The sequence below is a fragment of the Serinus canaria genome, chromosome 3 (assembly GCF_022539315.1).
Source record: "Serinus canaria isolate serCan28SL12 chromosome 3, serCan2020, whole genome shotgun sequence".
Classification (NCBI taxonomy): Eukaryota; Metazoa; Chordata; class Aves; order Passeriformes; family Fringillidae; genus Serinus; species Serinus canaria.
The window spans coordinates 81,954,564-81,973,632 of record NC_066316.1 but is presented as its reverse complement, the minus strand read 5'-3'; the positions used below and the strand labels follow the sequence as shown (position 1 = coordinate 81,973,632).

At 37.2% G+C, this 19,069-nt stretch overlaps 1 protein-coding gene across 1 annotated transcript in view; it reads right to left on the bottom strand.

The window, feature by feature from the left end:
- Positions 1 to 2,310, bottom strand: part of IMPG1 (interphotoreceptor matrix proteoglycan 1) — a 51,740-nt gene extending 49,430 nt beyond the window's left edge. Inside the window, exon 1 of the mRNA XM_030236318.2 lies at positions 2,241 to 2,310. Coding sequence (XP_030092178.2) covers positions 2,241 to 2,310 — 70 coding nt within the window. The remainder of the gene's footprint in view (positions 1 to 2,240) is intronic.
- Positions 2,311 to 19,069: the final 16,759 nt, after the last annotated feature.

The following is a 19,069-nucleotide window of genomic DNA, read 5'->3' as shown; positions in this document are numbered from 1 at the left end:
ATGGCCAGAGTTAAGTACTGTAACTCTTATTTTGCTCTCTACAGTTTCCTGTTTGTTTGCTGTGGAATTGGAGGTGCTCCTGGAGAGCCTCCAAATGGTTGGGGGAAGGCCTCTATGGGTTCTTAAATAGGGACATGGAGGAAGGATCATAAAACATTACTAAGCAAGCTCCATATTTGTTAACCCTCCCTTTTGTTAAATATAAATGTGAGAAAACAATTTGAATTTTAGTTTTTCACGAGGAAAAAAATCAACTGAGTAACCCTTTAAATATTTAGAAATTATCTCTATTTTTTTTTTTGTTTAAGATGGGGCTGTTTTATATCTTAGTCTCTTATTTTCTAGTCTGTCACAGTTTACGTGTACTGCAAATTTGAGCCACTGTAAAGGTCTCAAAATACCCATGTTAGGAGCCCTAATGAGTGATTCATGCAAATGTTCAGAACACTGGGAGAGCCTGTATACTTGTAAAAAATATTTTCTGACCCTAAGTATCTGACCCTTATGCTAAGTCATAAAATAACAGTTCTGGAAGAATCTCTGCTTTGAAGAAGTTTCTTAACACAAGCATTAAGTGTTTGGAGATCTGTGTGCATATATTTGAAATCAAAAAGTTTAAAAATATTATGTATGGCATGACTAAATGTCAAAAAAAAAGTTATTATTATGCATTTATGAATACCACCTGCACTTTATAGAACTGGTGGCAAGGAATATTTCTAATCATTTAGTACTCCTCTCTGTCAAGATAGTCCCCCATTATTTTGCTGTTTTTTTTGGAAAGTGTATTGTGTTATACAATCACAATTTGCAATCGGTGAAACTATGTGATGCCACTTTCATCACTATTGCTTTCTCAGTTGTAATTATAAATAGGGGCTGCAACAATGCCATCAAGCATGCACGAATTGCCTGGAATTCATTCTGTCTCTTTCCATCACAGAATATTCAACTTAAATGCAAAAACAACGCATCTTTCTTGTCAGATGTGAAATATCGTAATTCTCTCATTTTTTTTGCCACATTTACGAACTACCATTAGGGATTAAATGAAAGTATTTGCATGGAATCTAAAAGTAAAAATAAAGAGCTGCAAAACATAATTCTAGTGCTGACTATATATTTTCCCAAGGATTTTTTCAGTTGTTTAATTGTCCACTAGAGAAGAATTACATAATTTAACTGAGATACAAGAACTGTGCTCTGTATTTCTGTATTTCTTTAAGAAAAGCGGAAGTTTCTTTAAAAAACCCAAATGTGCAAATAAAATTTTACAATTAGTATTGACAGCAGGCTGTATTTCATATTGTCTCCCTAACAAATATTTAGATAACGTTGAGGAGGCTTATCTTTTATAATTTTACATTCTTTGCATTTAATTAACAGGCCTGACATAAAAATAGAAGGTCATTGACTTGAGCACACATAGCAGTTGTAATGTTAGCTTTTAATTCAATTATGCAAATATCAAAGCATAGATGGAAAATTTAATGAGAAATCTCCTCTAAAATTAAATGCATTTCCCCCAAGCTCTAAATCTTTTGAATATGGGACTAACCAGGGAAAATCACATCACCGTCTTTTCTTTTTTGTTGTTGAAGTAGCTTTATAAATATTGTGGACTTCTAAATGTTTTTAAATAAAGAAAGAACTAATGTACAGAGCAGTTCCCTGTATTTCTGTTTTCTTGAGAATAATTTTATAGTTATTATTACATTAATCTATACTGGCATTGCCATTTTTGTATATTTGCCAGTATGGTGTATTCTTCCAGAATGTGTCCATCTAAAAGTTTTTGAAGTCCTTTTTAATAATCAGAATAAATTTCTTCACTAGTAAATGCAGATATATTTTGCTACTTTCTCTTCATTTCAGTGATGAAAGACCGTCTTTAACCACGTCAACACTGAGATGATCTTTCAGCCTTTTAAAACTTTCCACATATTTGTCTCACAGATAATATTTTTTCATAACAGAACCTGTTCAGATAAAATGAAGCTAAATTGCATCTCTTATAGATATTGTAAAACCTGCAAAAGATGCATAAGAAATAATGCCAATATTTCCTTTTTCAGTTTTATAGCAGAATCAGTAACCATAGTATCTCTAGTAGTATTGTCAAAAGACCACATTCTAAACTAAAAATTCTGTAATATGAAAGCCCTTGATCTTGCAAATATTTTGTTTCCCAACATATGCAATGTAAAATTCATTGAAACTTTATACATCGATATATGAACTTACCTTGCTTCCCTGAACTTGGAGAGCAAGGCAAATGATCAAAACTATTAATCCAGTTTTCAAATGCATGCTGTCTATTGATCATTCACAGTTTTCAAGAACAGTCATGCAGGAAACAAGAATATTTTGGTCAAGTAGAAGAATTCTGTTTTCTTAGAGAACTCAGATCCCCAAATGTCTTTATTTTTCAGGTGTCTCCAGGCTTGGACTGCATGGAATTGCAGCTGGGCAGAGTGCAACAGGTGCCAGAGTGCAAGAGTGGGCGAACCCCCCTGACGCCCACCCTTCTAGCCCGGGGAACTGGAGTGGTAAGACAAGAGTGACGAAGTTTTAAAAAAAAGCAGTGTCTGTTTCTGGAATAATCTGTTTATCTGCTGCTCAGACATAATCCCTCTTACAGTCCAGCTGGAAGAGCTTTCTTCATCTTATTAACCTTCTGGAGCGGCATCTGTCAGCCCCAGGAGACATCAACAGCACCATGATAAACAACGGAAGTCTCTTCTAGTTCCCATTGCCTTGGAGCGTTGATTCTTTGGGCATTCTGGAGGTATGGCATGTGAGCATGGGGAGAGATAATGGTGCTGTTTCCAAACCAGTGATCACAAACCTCAGGGAACTTCCTCAAGTAAGCTTTTTCCTGAAAGAGTGCTCAATGCTCAGCTCTTCCACCGCCCATGTCTTGCAATCCTCTCGCCCTTCCTGTACCACAGGGCTGCTGTAGCAATATTCCTGTTGGAGCAGTGATGATGATGTTCTGTGACAGGGCTGAAGTGATGACTCAGCAGTGAATTGCAGCAGTGTTCAGGGCTGGCACAATCTGATGCCAAACTGTGACTGGGGCAGGGAAAGTGCTGCTTGGTGGGAGGAAAAGAGAAAGTGATGGGAAATGCTGTTTCAAGCACACAGCCCTAACTAGGCCAAGAACTGGCAGCAGCTGAATACACTGCTCAAACAGCTCTGCTCCAGTTTCACAGATAACTATTTTGGTTACATATTGGCAAGTGTAAATGTTCCATACTTACCCTTTTATTTTCCAATACCTTTTTTACTGTTGCATTACACCTGAAAATGCTACCAGGTGGGCGTTTCTAGTGGTCTCTCCCCCTTGTCCAAGTGCTTTAACATAAGAAGTATCTCGACTGGCAGCAAGAATCTATAAGCACAAGTTACTTTAAGAACAACCTTCACTTGAACCCAATCAGTATTCTATTTTTACTTAGGATTTAAACAATGGTAACCTCCCTCCCTTTCCAAGATTGCCTGATTTTAACTACTCAGACGTGCGTGTGGACCCAGCCCAGTCTGCACTCAAGCGTGCAGACTGGGCTGGGTCCACACAAGATTTGCTTTTTTTTAAGTGTATAAACTTTCATGCACATTGTTTTATTTGTTTGTCCTACAAAACAAATTTAGAATACTTTGCCAGCAGCACAATGCAAAGCAACAGTGGAGATGATCTGGATTTCTACTGAAGAAAAATGTATTACTATATGAAGATATGAAGATCATTCTTTAGCAGTACCAATATTTGTCTTTACATTTTTTATGTATAACAATCGTATTGTATATAGTGTAATAATGGAAATATTACCTGTGTGAACCAGGTAATCTTTAGCAAACATTTATATCAGTGTTATATTTGGAAGATGAAGCCCCCCCCCCATATGTTACCTTATTTTCAGTTGCTTCAGCTTTCAATCTGCAACAATTGGAAGCAAAGAGAATTTTTCTCAGGGTGGTGGAATGTGCCATTTCTGGTGTCATCTGAGAATGTGGAATTGGTAAAAGGAAGATTATTTCCTCAGAGCCCTCTGGGTACCAAACTCCATATGGAATTCGGTAGGAATGTGATCCTTTAATTCCATTAGGAATCTAATTTGTCAGACTACATTTTGAAAATGTGCAATAAAGAGATTTACTTAATTACTCTAGAAACTGGTTAGTGAAGCCTGAGCCAGGAATCAGAAATCCTATATCAAAGCTTTCATATAAAAGTGTATTTTTGAGCCATTTACATGTTGGAGAAGGCAGACATTTAATAACACATTCTTATCTTTCAGAGATAAAGGAACAAGAAAAATCCTAAAATATTGCACTGCTTTTAGTGTCAAGACATGTCTTAAGGAAAAGACTGAGCTCTATAGGCAAACTATGATTAAAAATTTGTAGGGCAGGAGTTTGCACACTTTGAGATTATGCTTAAATCATGAATATTTCAAGCTGTTTTCTGCTAAGACAGTACCTTCTATGTAGTTCCATTTAATTAAGAAATTTTGTAACCAACCTTGATAACTGCCACAGGGGGAGCAAACAAGAATGATAAACACTCATTAAAACTAAAACAACATTATCTAGGGACCACTCCATCTCTAAGCACTGCAGAGTTTAATTATAGGTCACTGTTAATTAATCTAGAAGTGTTTCTTCTAGTTGGTTTGCTGTCAACAATAATTATATATTGTTTAAAAGGTGATTAAAAAAATTCTACTGAAACTTAATAGTGCATTACAAATATACTACCAAGACATGGGAAGGGCAAAACTGGAAGCCAAAATATCCATTCAGCCAGAACAAGAGCTTACAAATGGGTTAAATTCAACTTGTTACTGGTCATCTGAGTGCATTGCTGCACATACTTAAAATAATCACTGATATGCTGTTTAAATACAACTAAAGCTATTTCCTTTGGTTGCAAAAATGAGGAAACCTGGATTCTTCTGGTCCCTTCTCTGCTGTTGAATTTGACCAAATCAAGCCTTGTCTCTCAGCCTCCTGAGCTGCAGGGATAAAATGGAAAGAAAAACTAAAAAAAATGAAATGGTGTGTCATACTCTTGTCCTGCAATAGCAATATTGCCTAGTAAGGCTAGAAATTTGAATGAGACGGTGGTAAAAGTTATCAGAATAATGGAAGGATTTCCCTATAAGGAAATATTACCAAGCCTTGAACTCTTTGGCCTGAAAGACAAAGGACATAAAGGTTGAGAGAATGATTAAATGTCTCAGTTTTTCTAGTAAAATGGAAGAAGAGGAATATACCCAATTTCATTTTCAGGCATCTATTGCCTACTTTTTTTCCTGAGCTTTTATATATTTTGTCTTGGCAGCTTGCTGAGACAAAATAATTTCCTACTTAATTATGACATTATACAATTTTTCTTCCTTTAAGAACGAGAAGGAATTTGAGACATTTTTGGACTGTAAAACCATCTGGGAAGCTCTTCCAGTTGCAACAAAATTAGATTCTACAAAGTCGGTCAATGCACTGAAGGCAAGCTGGGGGTTGGGTCACTTTTGTTTTCCTGTTCTTTATGTTATTTCTTTATGCATTTATTTGCCATAAACACTGATGAGATAGTAGATTAGCTGACTCTTTGATCTCATCCATGACTACCTTTAGGCACTGAGCTGTAGTCCCTAACTCACACTAACTTTCCATTGAAGCCAAGCTTACTGCTCAGGCTGGAAACAAACTTTTCTATTTTCTGTGACACCTCTCTCCTCCAAAACAAGGAGCCTGATGATCTGCTGCTCTGCAGTTGCAGAGACCATGGTGGAATTCTAGTCTGAACACAAAACTGAAGCACATGATGCATGAATGCAGCTCTTCATCCCCTTTTATGGATATAACCCTAGACTACTTCTGCAATCAAAAAATATCTCCAGGTTTCTCTGGGGCCTTCAAGAATCTCTGCTGTTATGCTGCTGCTATCACATCTGTGATGTCCTAGAACCCCTTATCAGTTAGAACAGAAGAAAGTATCATGTGCCTACATTTACACGACAAGATATCAGTCAATATATCTCTCAGGACTGCTTGACCCCATTACCTCTGCTTTCTTCTCAAACTTTTTTAGACTGTACATTCTTAAAAGGATTAATGTATTTAGATAATGTTTAGTGTGATAAGGGAAATAAGGGTATGGAAAAAGTACAGCAGTAATTGAGAAATTCAGCATAATTATGAGGAAAATACCTCAGCCTGCTTTAAGATGATCACTGATAAAAAAAATTATGCTCATGTTGATAGTGATACATCTAAATGGAACTAATTTTTTTTGTCCTGGTAAGCAATAAAACAGCAAGCTGACCACCAGTTTCCAGTCAATGGAGATAAAGACTGCAGTACATCTGCCCAAAGAGATTATCATTCACCTGCTTGCATACCAGAGCACAACCCTCTGTTACTCATGGGGCTGCCTTAAGCTTCTATCATGGGGAGTCATAAGGAGCTGAAACATGTTTGGCACGTTGCTTTTCTCTTGATGCTGGGAAAGGATCTTTCTAGATTTAGCTGATAGAGTAACTGGAGATTTACTGGTCACAAATCTGTCCTCAGCAGGGTAGCAAATTAAGCTGAACATTGTAGTTATCAGCTTTAAAAAAATGAAGCTATCCAAGACGTCTCTTTACATGAAGAAAGCCTGCAGAGATGGGATCTTTTGCCACATATTTTCTCTAAATGGAAGAAGAAAGCTGGTAGCTCAGCTTCTTTTAATGGTAATAAGAGATGTTTAGCAGTGAAAGAGAAGGCAAGGAGGGAGATGTCTAAAGTACCACATGTGCTTGTATCTTTATGCTAGCTTAGTTTTTCCTTCTTTGAGTGTAAGATAATAGTTCCTCTTTCTTGCTTAGCCTAGCAGCATTCACTTTTTTTCTTTCACAGTTTGTAGCTATTGCTTGTCATCCACAGCATCTGCATTTGTTCATCAGGGTTTTATACTTTCTACATTTACCATGTGAGAATGAAGTATGAAATTACTGTATTTCCTGTGTACAAGACTGATCTAGTAGGCAGGAGTTTCTGGAAAGGTCTTGCAAAAAACCCTAACGCTCTGTGCCACTGAAGCTGTGGTTTGAGGGAGAGAAATTAAAAACCTACCTGGAGAAATAAAAATTTATGCAAATGTATGAAATTTATCTTTATTGTGGAAACAGTAAATATCTTTTACTTGAGAGTTTCTTACTCTTCTTTTCCAGGAGAAGATGGGGGTTGCTATTGTTTCCTGAAAGTGACAGTCAGCAGAACCCCTAAGGACCTGACCTGAAACTTCCTGATCTATATGTGGTGATAACTGTCATAACAAAGTTATTGGCTGTCATAATTCATAGTCCAGCAGAAATAAATATAAAAATTTAATTCCAATATTTTTAACAAAATATAGGAAAGTAGGAAATAGTGTGGAGATTGCCTTTAATTAGACCTGGCAAGGCTTGGGAATTTTTAAATAATTTAAAGACTAAATTATGTATATTGTTGGAGTTTTTGCTTCAGTTTCTTTTAGTAATCCACAGTGTTTGAACTCACAGAAATGCTGTGAAAAACCTCTTCTGACAGAGTTGCTTTGGGAAGCAGGTTGCCTGTCAACTGTACAAGCATTGACCTCTCATCTGACAAGATTGTTTTGTGCTTTTGATGGAATCCTATCTCTATGTGTCTGACAGTACCATGCTTATCATTGTTTACAGAATGGAGTCTGTGTATGTGCAGAAGTTGGTTTTTCCAGTACTGTTGCTGCTGATTCCCTCCATGGAATCTCACAAAATTAATTTTGATGCTGTTCTTTCCACCAATAAACTCCCTTATGTTTTACCTATTATAGCATTATAACAATGTGACGCTGCCGTTACTCATATTGTGCTTTGTTCCCTGTATCCCATGTTACCTTACCTTGCTTTGTTAAGTGAATTTTTATTATGATGATTATGATTATTTTTATTATAACTTTCCATTATTTCTGAAGGGTTCTGAGCCAACAGGGCTTTACTTGCATCTTGTAGATGCATTTTTGGAAATACAGGTGATGCAAAATAAGGGTAAGCAAACACTTTCTGTCTTTAAAACCATGCTATATTTTTTTTCCATTTTTTTTCTTGGTTGTATTGCTCAGTTGCTCTTCCTCATTTTGGTATTGAAAAGCTTTAAGGGAAATATCAATTAGATGAGTGCTTAGTCGGTGTCCCTTTCAAACAGAAAAAAATTGAATATTTTTTGGCTAGTTTATGTGAGGATGGGTGCATTTTTATTGTTTCCAAAAGCAGTTATTGCAAAGTTGTTCTCATACTTCAAAATTGCCTCTTCACTTTCATTAAGCAGCTTGAGAAGTTGTTATGTATAATTTAAAAAGGTTGTGACCTTGTTTTTCTATGAAGATGTCAGTTACCTCTCACTTCCAAGTTTTTTTTCCCTTGAAGATTTGTATGTCTGGAAGCGTTTGCAGTTTCAGTGTACAATTCTACAAGGCCAAATGCATTATACATGTATTACTCTGCATGCTGAATACTGCTGGGATTGTTTAGCTTTCAGAAGGATGACTCAGGGGGGAATCTTAACAACATTTAAAAATACCTGAGCAGAGGGAGTAAAGAGGCAGAATCAGATCCTCAGTGCTGCCAAGCGAAAAGGACACGAGGCAATGGGTACAAACTGAAATATTAAAAAAAATTCTATTTGAACAGATTTTTTAATATAAGAATGATTGAACACTGGGACAGTGGTCTCCAGAGAGGCTATAATGTCTACATTCTTGGAAAAACAGCTGAGCAGCCTGTTCTAGCTGACCCTGGTCTTCCTGGGGGTTGGACAATGTGATCAGCACAGGCCCCTTGCTCACTCAGCCATTCATGACACTCTCATTCTGTGACTCTCTTTTCACATTACTGCAGGGCCTCTGTAAGGCCACATTCAATTCCAAACAGTATTTTCAAAGGGATTCTTTGATGTGGCAAATATATTCATACACAAAGATTTCAGAGTGTAATACACACAGAGTAGGAAGAATCAGTACATGTACAATTAGAAGTCTAGGAAGCTGAATTACATTTCAAAGAAGGAAAAGTTTAGTCTGAATAGGAAGAAAAAAACTACAGAATTCGCTCATTTCTGGAACTGAATTCTGTGATGAGGCAAAAGTTTGTGTATTGTTAGAAATGGTGTTAATAACCAGATCAGATTTTTATTGTCATCATTCTTTCTGTGATTCCTAGAACAGGCTTCAAATTTTCAAAAAACATTGTACATAAAAATTCTCAATTAAAGATAACCCTTCCCCAGGAATGAATACAAGAATTGATCAAAGTAATAAGATGGAAGTTTAAAAATATTTTCTCAGTGTAGGATCAGTTGTGGTTAAATTACTTCCAGTGTAAAACCTGCATCCTGAGATGCACCGATGGGGCATACGGTTGGCAGGAAGAGAGGAGCTGAGAAGAAAATCTGTTGTACACAAATCCCATTTTCTTTCCCTTCCAGTCCAGAATAAACCCTAAATTCTCAGTCTTTGATTGATATTTTGTATCAATTTTTGAAAATCACATTTTCCAACCAATTATTTGTCCAAGTACCATTTTTTCATTCTTTCCCCTGGTCACCATCTGGCCTCTCGTCTGGTCCCTTTTCCCCATGTTGCCATCTGCTTTCTCTGCTTTCTGACCTTCCTATTTATTACCATCTCCTAATTTCATTCTGTTTCTCTCTGCAGTTTTCTCATCTCCTCTGTGTCTCAGCTTTCCAGCTCACTGTGGTGTATTATTTTGAAAGCTAAGAGTGGAATGAAGGATTTTTGTGTTTATTAGCTATCCCTGGTAGATAATGGCAAGGTAAGAATTGAGAAACTTCTTTTATCTTATACAATACCACCATCCACTGGCAGTTCCTCCATCTTTCCCTCTGCATGTCACTGATGGCTACAGCAATATACAAGTAGCTCTTGTCTTCAAAATTTACCAGAGAATTACAATTTAGAAGGCCAAATAGCTTACTTTTCATTAGAAAAAAATTAGCAACTGCAGTTTATCTTCTTTCTACCTCCCAGCAGAATGTGTTAATATGAGGGTTTATTTAGCTCCTTTTCAGACATCTTTTTAATTTCAATTTCTTATTCACCATTGCTACCTTCAGGTTTCCACAATGGCCCCGGCATCTTCATGCCTCAGTGCAATGAGGGCCATCCCTGGAGGATGCAGGCTTGAGAAACCAGGCTCTGGTGTCAGCTAGGCTTGGTGCTCTGCTCAGTGCTGATGGAAGAGGATGTGTGTGTGGGTTCCTCTCACCTTACTCCTGAGATAACTGAGCAGTGAACTGGGATTCCTCATCATTCTGGTCTGAGACAGCAGAGAAGAGGCCTCCTCTGGGATCCAGCAGCTTTTTGCATCACACTGATGATCAGCCAGACAAATGGTTTTGGAGGAGCCAGTTCAAGGCTGATTCTGGCACAGAAGAAATTAAAACCAGCAACTTTTCTGTACAGCCTCACACCTGTGTGAGACACTCTGGCTGGCTGTGTGTCCTTATTACCAGTTCAGGGCTGCCTCTGTGCTATGCACTTGTTAGAGACAAGAAGGGTAGTGCCTTTGTCCCCATACAGCTCATAGACATCTGACTGCTTTTTACAGTTCCAGGTATGAACAGCACTGCCCTGTTCCATGCAGCCACTGTCTGCAACCCCCTGAGCTTCACTCCTTACAGACTCTGAGCTCAGCCTCACTCCAGACTCTTTATGTGTGCCTCTCCTCCCTCCCTCTGGCCATCTTTAATATCTGTCCTGTCCTCTGTCTTTTTGTCAAGTAATCCCTCACTAATTAAACTCTGCCCAAAGGACAAATACACAAAAGTAGGTGAGCTGACATGAAATTTGCCAGCTCTTACTCCTCTTGCCCTTTTTGTGTGCTTAATCCTCTCTCTAGCTTTTATCTGCCTGCCTATTTAGATAAGAAGCTGTTGTGGAATGGGGATGTTGCGTGTGTATTGTACAAGCCCCACTTTCATAAACACTCCAGTAACAAATAAATGCTACTATCACACTATATTTGAAGGTCATCTTGCCATGTCTCAAAGGTGTTAGTGGCAGCTGTTTTACTGCTGCCTGTTTGAGATCTGTTTGGGATTCTGCTTCTGCAGAAAGGTATTTCTTGTGAAACTGCTCACATTCTCGCCAGGCTGGAAGCTTTTTTTGGGCTCAAATGCTTTTCTGGATGCTAGATTCCATGGAAATGTTGCAGGAGAATTTTCTAGACCAGCACTTTAAAACAAACAGATCTCTTTACCCTGTCTTCACATGTGAGGACTCGGTGTTAGTTCCAATTTATCCCCTCAAACAGCTGAATAACTTGGGATGAAAGAAAACGAATGGTGTCTTTGGAGGGATGTCACTGCCCTCTGCTTCCTCCATTTACCACAGATGCCTCTGTTTCCAGTTTGAATGTGCATTTTTGAGAACTTCTGTAACTCGTGTAGCAGTTCCAAAAGTCCATCTGTGTTTATGTGCAGCACGCACTCAGCATTGCTCAGAAAAGAGAGGCAAGGAAAAAAAAAATTAAGCAGCCAGGAATTGCAAAGCTCCATATTAACTTTTTAGCAGTGATTTAATGCATTAATTTTAAACATGCATGGTCATCCTTATTTGCTGCAGAGAATCCATGAAATCCCAGGTTAGCATCTCTCACAGGGAGCCCATGCAGGATTTTAGAAGCTGTCATGTCTTGCCCTAGAGTCTCCACACGAATAAGTGTGGTCATGACATGTGAAGAAGCTCCTGCTTTCCTGGGACCTGAGTTTTCTCTGAAAATTATTTGTAGGGTCTACATGAGGCCCATTTGCTCAAATACCTTTAAGGCATTCATCAGTCAAATGATCTTGCTTTGTAGGAATTCTTTTGATAGGATGTTGGCTTTATCTTAAAGGAAACTGGTAAGCAAACTATTGTCTAAACTTAAAAAAGCAAGGTGAAAACAGTATTCTGTCCTACCTTGACTATCAAAATAATATTATTCCTTTATTTCTTTCCATATATTTTCCCCATTTTCTCCCTTTCATACATGAAAAAAATGTCTGTACCTCTTAGTGCTGAAGTTGGCGCTCTGTTTTTGGCTGAGAGGTATTAACTATTTTGGGAAATCTTAGGAACATCTTAGGAACAATCCAAGAGAATACTTCACTAAGCTAAGATTCCTGAATGGGTATTGTTGTGTCTTAGTAGTCATGCCAGGTAGAGAGCTGACTTTAAAGCAGAACAGTACTTACTGAGCAACTTTTTTTGGTGTGCAGTAAGGGCTTTCATAAATGTGCTTGTGGGATATCTCTGGATGATCCAAATTCCAGGTCAGGTATATAGGGCAGGGTGCAATACAAATTGTTGATATTCAGACTTTCTAACTGGAAAGAGGGACAGTTTTCCATGATGGTATTTCCAGAAATGTAGTTTCAGGATTTGTGCTGAATGTGGGACATTTTTTTATGCCAGAGAAAGAATTTAAGGGTTAGATGCTCTCTTTCAGAGAAAATCTGACACTGTTAGTATATGAAGACATCAGTGTCAGATTTTCAGAAAAATTGCATTTTTTTTTAAAACTCTGTGCTATAAAGTATAACTTATCTATCAATAAAATTTCTAAACAAATTGGGAGTCATGAAGGTCAGAAAAGAGAAGTTAATTTACATTGATTAAAATAATGAGTTCTTGGAGTTATGGAAATGACTAAAAAAAATATCACACTCTGATTAGTAAAAATCCCTCCTGATGACCAGGTCTTCATTCAGAAACATAATATTAAAGGAAGTGCAAAAACCCCAACAAGCCTACAAAGTAAAAAGAATTTGGAATGCAGATATTGTGATGAAATAAAAAGGATCATAAGGAAGAAGTAGAGACAGAAGAAGTAGGAGGTCCTGTAATAGCAAACACTTAATAGCAACAACGAGAAAAATAGAAATGCTAGAAAGCAATGGAACATAATGTAATATATAGTGACTCAAAAAACAGACGTAATTTTTACCTAAAATATCCTAGAACTTTGCAAAGCCAGGAAAAAGGAATGCAGAGATGGACTGAGTTCAGTCTTACATAAACTTTACAAATCCATGAATAGAACCACTGTCACTATTCCTACGCTGGCTGTGAAAGACAGCTAGTGTACTCCATGCTCTTCCATAATGTAATTCTTTGAATCTAGAAACTGGCTTCTGTTCTGCTATAGTATGACAGTCTGATCAAATTTTTATCATATAGAATAGCCTCTGATCAGTATTCCATTTTCTAATGAAGTAACAAAGTCTTATCACATATGTGACAAGATTCCTGCTAACGAAGGTGAGATAGATTATGTACCACGTTAAAAAATTTCAACGCATTAGAATTCTCCCAGCAAGACTTTTGACACTGATTTCCTGCTGTAGCTTGGAAACAATGCTTACCTAGCAAATTTCACAGCAAAACAAATAAATAAGGAAAACTGGTGAATAAAAACATTTCCCCACTGGATTTGTAGAAGCTGTATTGGAGCCATGTGTGCTGCACGCCTCATGGGAGTTAGACTGGATAAAAATGGAATTCACTGTGAGGAAGAATGCTGATTGCATATACCTAGACCTAAGTAAAAGTGATTTACCAGGCAGAAATAACACTTTTATGTAAGACAAAGTACTGGCTATCACCACGAGGATGATTGAGAAGCTTAAAGCAAAGATGCAGAGCTCCTTATTCAATATCATAGAGCCTGCAAAAAAGTACAGAAATGTTTCTGTAATGCATCATCATTACTTCAAAACTGGGTCTTTATTCACCATGGAGGAGAAATGTTTTCAAGTTATATTTTGCTTTTCTCCAGGAAAGCAGTTAATGGCACATAAATTTAAATTGCTGTGAATTATGTTACATGCTTAATTTTATTGCATTCATTAAATTATATTACTTTCCAAAAAGAACAGTGTGCTGTAGAATAGTTGTCAGTTTAAGTGTTCTGTAAAACTAACTGAAAAGTCCCACATGGGACTTAATAATTTTCTTCTATAGAGCTCAGATATGAGTGCAGACAGTTCCTTTGAAAACTTGCAGAGACTGAAGACAGAGCTTCTGCTGAAAGGAAAGAAAGATTCTGCTTCCAGAAAATTGCACAGCTCCAGCAAGAGCAGATAAGTATCTTATATTTGCATTACTGAGTCTTCTTGTAACCGTCTTAGTGGACTGGATTTGTGCTTTTTTAGTGAAAGTGCATTGCCTTTCAGCTCTTAAATTAGCTTTATTCTAATTCCCATTAACACACAACAGATGGAGAGCTGTAATCTGAAGGGTCCTGTAACTAAGTCTGCCAAGTGTACTCGTGTGCAAAGGATTTGATTCCATCATGTTTTTGGCTTGATTTCTACCAAGTGGCATATCATTGACTTAAAGTAAAATGATCAGTTTCATAAAATCTACAGAATCAACTTTGGAGCAGAGTGTAGCTTACATGCATATGTTTGTCTGACTGAAGCCCTGGATACATTCCTTTCTTATGTTTATCATTTTCCACTTCAACATAATACGTGTATTATATTTTTTAGATTGACAGCTCTGAGTTACAGAGGTAGAAATCTTAGAATGATAAATAAGTGTCAAAGACATAGTATAAACAGGATGCTAACACAAACAAGCAATTTTTTTGGGATTCACAATTTGTATTTGCTCTGGATTGTAAAAGTAGGTTGTAGTTTCAGAGACACCTTAAAATTTTTTACACAGGAATCAAAATGCCTCTGACCTTTACAAAGGTTGGTGCAAATTTAGAATGAGAATGTATCTGACACACTCACTTTCTCAGAACCTCTTTTATAATATATAGTTTACTTGTGTCATATTATACAGAATATAAAAGTAGTGAAAAGAGCATCAAAAAGGTTCACTAAAAATATTTTTGCTGAGGTGCTTGTTGAGGGTGGAGAAACCGACACGGTCCTACACGTTCACAATACATAAAACAAAACAAGTGAAAAAATAAAAATGCACATATTTGTTAAATTGCAGAGATTAACTTCCCATCAAAGAGCCAAAATTTCTTTCAGTGCTATAGGAAAGCAGTTAGAAAAGTTTCTACATTTGTTGCTTTTGTTAAATTTACAGGAGGAAAATGTTTAATATCAGGGAATTCTTATCCTTCTGAGTAAATTTTCACTTCATAATATGAAAGGACTTTGTGAAATTAAATGACAGCTACTGAAGCACTAGGGAGTATAACAATATTGTACAGCACTCATTCATTTCACCACCTGATAGAGAAGAAAAACAGCTTTTCAGCCCTGTTTTTATGAGGCTTATTTCACATCCACAAATACAGAATGGATACTTCGATATTGGTGTTCAATTCTGAAAGTTCCTCTTGAGTGCCTTACAAAAATGCATTCCTTCTGTTGATAGAACAGATAATATCAGTTCTTCTGACATAATGCAAATGGGCCTGTTCTACTTTAACTATGCAGTAAGTGCTCCTGTTGAAGTTATTTATAGTCTCAAGGGAATGAGGATGTAGTTTTTTTATGCCTGAGTTTGTACTTTAAGATTTATTGCTTAATTTTTTTAAGGCTTAACTAATTTGTAGTTAAATTTGAGAGGGGATTGGTTATAAAATTGCTGAGTCCAGAAATCCCATCTAATGAGAAACCACAGCTTATGAGAAAATCAAGAGGCATTCATCCCCACAGAATCTACTTATAAGAAAACCAGAAGGTCTTCTTCCCCACAGAAATTAATTATTCTGGAGACTGCATATTGCATAAGGAGGATGAGTAGAGAGTAAATGCCAGGGCTGTACAAAGGCACAGACTCAAGTAAGAGGGATAGGGAAAGTATAAATATGGCACATGAACGAGCCAATTGTGTCTCTAATTTTCATTGGTAAAGATATTAGTCTAAACTGGACAAACTGCAAGAGCTAACTTAAAGGACAATCAACAGCATCTTGTCCTACTGAATAGAAGGAGCAATGCTGTTCAACTGGGATTAGCTAGCTGATATTTCTGGAAATGTAAACAGCTGGATTACATCTTCAAAATGTTAAACAACAGGCCTTCTTAAAGAGGAGACCTGTTAACAGGATAGTATCAAGCATAAATACAACAAGCAGACTTCCCAGAACTGACCTAGTTCAGCTTTGTGTTGTTTACAGGGACTACACCTCCTGCAGAATCCTACCGAGCACGCAGGGACATCTAATGACCGAATCAGAGACTGCAACTCAGCACACCTGGGCCACCTGAGCACTCAAGAAATAAGAGTTGTACACAGGAGAGGCTGGGGTGGGTGCAGGCGATGCAGGTGTTCAAAAAATTGCCTCACATGCGTGCAAATATCACCTTATAAAACATAAAGAAAATTGTTATTTGAATAGGAATGCTGAGTGAGGATTAATTGAAATAATCTGGACCAATGCAACATTAAAGCTAATTGAAACAAAGTGAAACCGACCAGCTCCCATCCCTGGTACTTTTGCAACTGAATGGTGTGTAGTTTTAAAGTGACAGGATCTATCTATGTGTAAAAAGTCAGAGTACTGCTTGTACAGGAAAATCATCTCAGCAACCTACTTAAGGCATAAGGATTTGGGGAAGTGTAATTAGACCAGTATTCTGGGGATTTAGAAAGCTGGTTTGAATTCTGTGTTCATCTACAGACAACTGAGTGACCTTCAGCAGAGTCCTTGGGTCAGATCACCAAGGCTGCAGTGAGGGGGAGTTAGAGGCTTAAAAGCCTTTGATGATCTGGAGCTTTGTTGATCAGTCTAGCTCATTTCCATAAAACTTTCCTCTCTCAAGGCAGAACTGGGAGCATGAATGTGTTAAAACTGTGCTTTTATAGTCGTAGGAGAAGGACCACAAACAGTTCAAAACTGGAAGGCTGTTCTTGTGCACAGCTGCTAATCACACCTCTGCCTTCGAAAAGTGCATGCTGGTGTTGGATTGAATCACTATGGTGAATGGTATAGATTTTCTTTTTTGCAAGGGAGAAGTACTTTCCTTGTGTTTTCTATTTCGTGGTGGTTTTTTTTTTCCCCTGGCTTTTTTTTCCTCTAGGAATCAGACAGGACAACTTCAAGTCTTGGTTAACGATCTGAATCAAAACACCAGCCAAGGAACTTTTAGCTGGTCAGTTCTGTTTTCATCATGAGATGATTCTACAGTTAATATGAATTGCTATAAAAAAATCATGGTACTCTGATGTTGTAATTACCTGCTTAAATTAAATATTTTTCTAGTATTTAAAAAGCTCCTACTTTCCACAAAAATAATAATAATTAAAAAAATAAAGGAATCAATGACAGATTTTTTTCCTGTGTTGGAAAAGTGTCCCCCCACAGAGGGCTCTGGGGACATCTTCTCTTACTGTATAGGCTTCTCTGCTGCTTTTTTAGACATTGATGTTTCTCCATGCATTCTTTCTCCTCTTAATAAAATCTATATGAACGTTTCACTCCTAAAGAATGAAAGCAAATTTCTACCTTTGAAGAGTCTCTCTGTATCCTTTTCTTATAAAGTGGATTATCAGGAGTCATCTTAATCATCTTTTCAGCAGTTCCTGAAGCATATGTGGTAACTTATTTGTAGAAAAGACAAGGACTGTTTTAATTTTGTTTACATAAGATAGAACAAGAATCTTACTTTTGGATTCAAAGAGATTGAATTAATTACCTGGGATTAATTGTCCACAGAATTTTCTGAACATCCTAAATTATGTTTATGGACTTCCACTTTAAAAACAAACAAACAAACAAACAAAAATCACAAAAAACCACAAACAAATATATAAGGCTTCTTTCACAGTTGGGCAAAGGATTCAGATTGACAGATCTGACACAGTGCCTCTGCTAGACCTGTGAGCTCCTGAATCACTGGGTGGAGAACAGACAGATAATTCTGGGTCATTTCTGACCTGAGACCTCAATCATGGTGTGGCAGAAGCATTCTGGAGACTTTGCTGTGTTAGGCTTTGCTGAAGTAAAATCTGTTCAGAAGATGTCATGGATGTTGTTGCTGCTACTTTAAAATGACTCTCCTTGAGTCTGATTGCCCTGGAGAACTTCAAGGTCTTATCCAAGGCCTGCCTTCCTGCCCTTCCTTAAGGGAACACCAACAGTGCCATCTCCCTTCCACTGTTATCTTGTAGGATGTTTTGTGGGATAATTACCTCTCTTGAAACTGTCTGGGAAATAAATGCCTCAGTTCCATCTGTTTTTCTGGGGATTAGCGTTGATTTAATTAAATTTGTTTGCATTTCTAGCATTTCACAGGCCACATCCAGAGGGGAATTAAGACTTTGCTGCACTCTGGCTTCACTTGAGTTTCTCACAGAGATGTAACACTCTGGAACTACATTTCATCTGAATCACGTCAGTGCCTATAATAAATTACTGATTTTACTGTAGCAGGGGAGTAGTTCTAGAAGCACTAAGGCTTTGAAGAAATGCTCAGACATGGGTCCAACTGGGTTGCTTTGTTCCTGTTGAAGAAGGATTTAGTCTGAACTGTTGGAATGTTTAAGCAATAATATGACTTGGAAGTAATTTATCTGAGTGTGTTGTGGTAAACCTCTCATCTGTTGGATCTATAAAAAGTCTGCATATTTTTCTTGCAATCAGAGACTCCCAATAACATATACACAGGTTATATAAATACATTAGCTACTATTTTCATGTCATTGAGGGAAAATTCATTAGGCAAACGTTTCTATTCTAGCATGGGTAGATGTGATTTCAACAATTTTTTGAGATAGTTTCAGAACCTTGAAAGTTTTTTGCTTCAGGCTATTTTATTGCATAATACATTTCTTAGACATTCAAGGTAAGTGGAAACATTTGCACATTCTAGAAAAACTGAGATTTGGGTGAAGCACTTATCCACATTTTGTGGCTCCCGAACTGCATTTAATTATTTAATAATTTAAGCAAAGGTTCTATGAGTAATATTTCTTTATGCAGTTCTATATGGAAAATATAGGTTTTGTTAATGTAATTGCTGTGATTAACCAAGAAAGTAAATTCTAACTCACTCTGATAAGTAAAAGAAACATGACTGGAATTTCTTT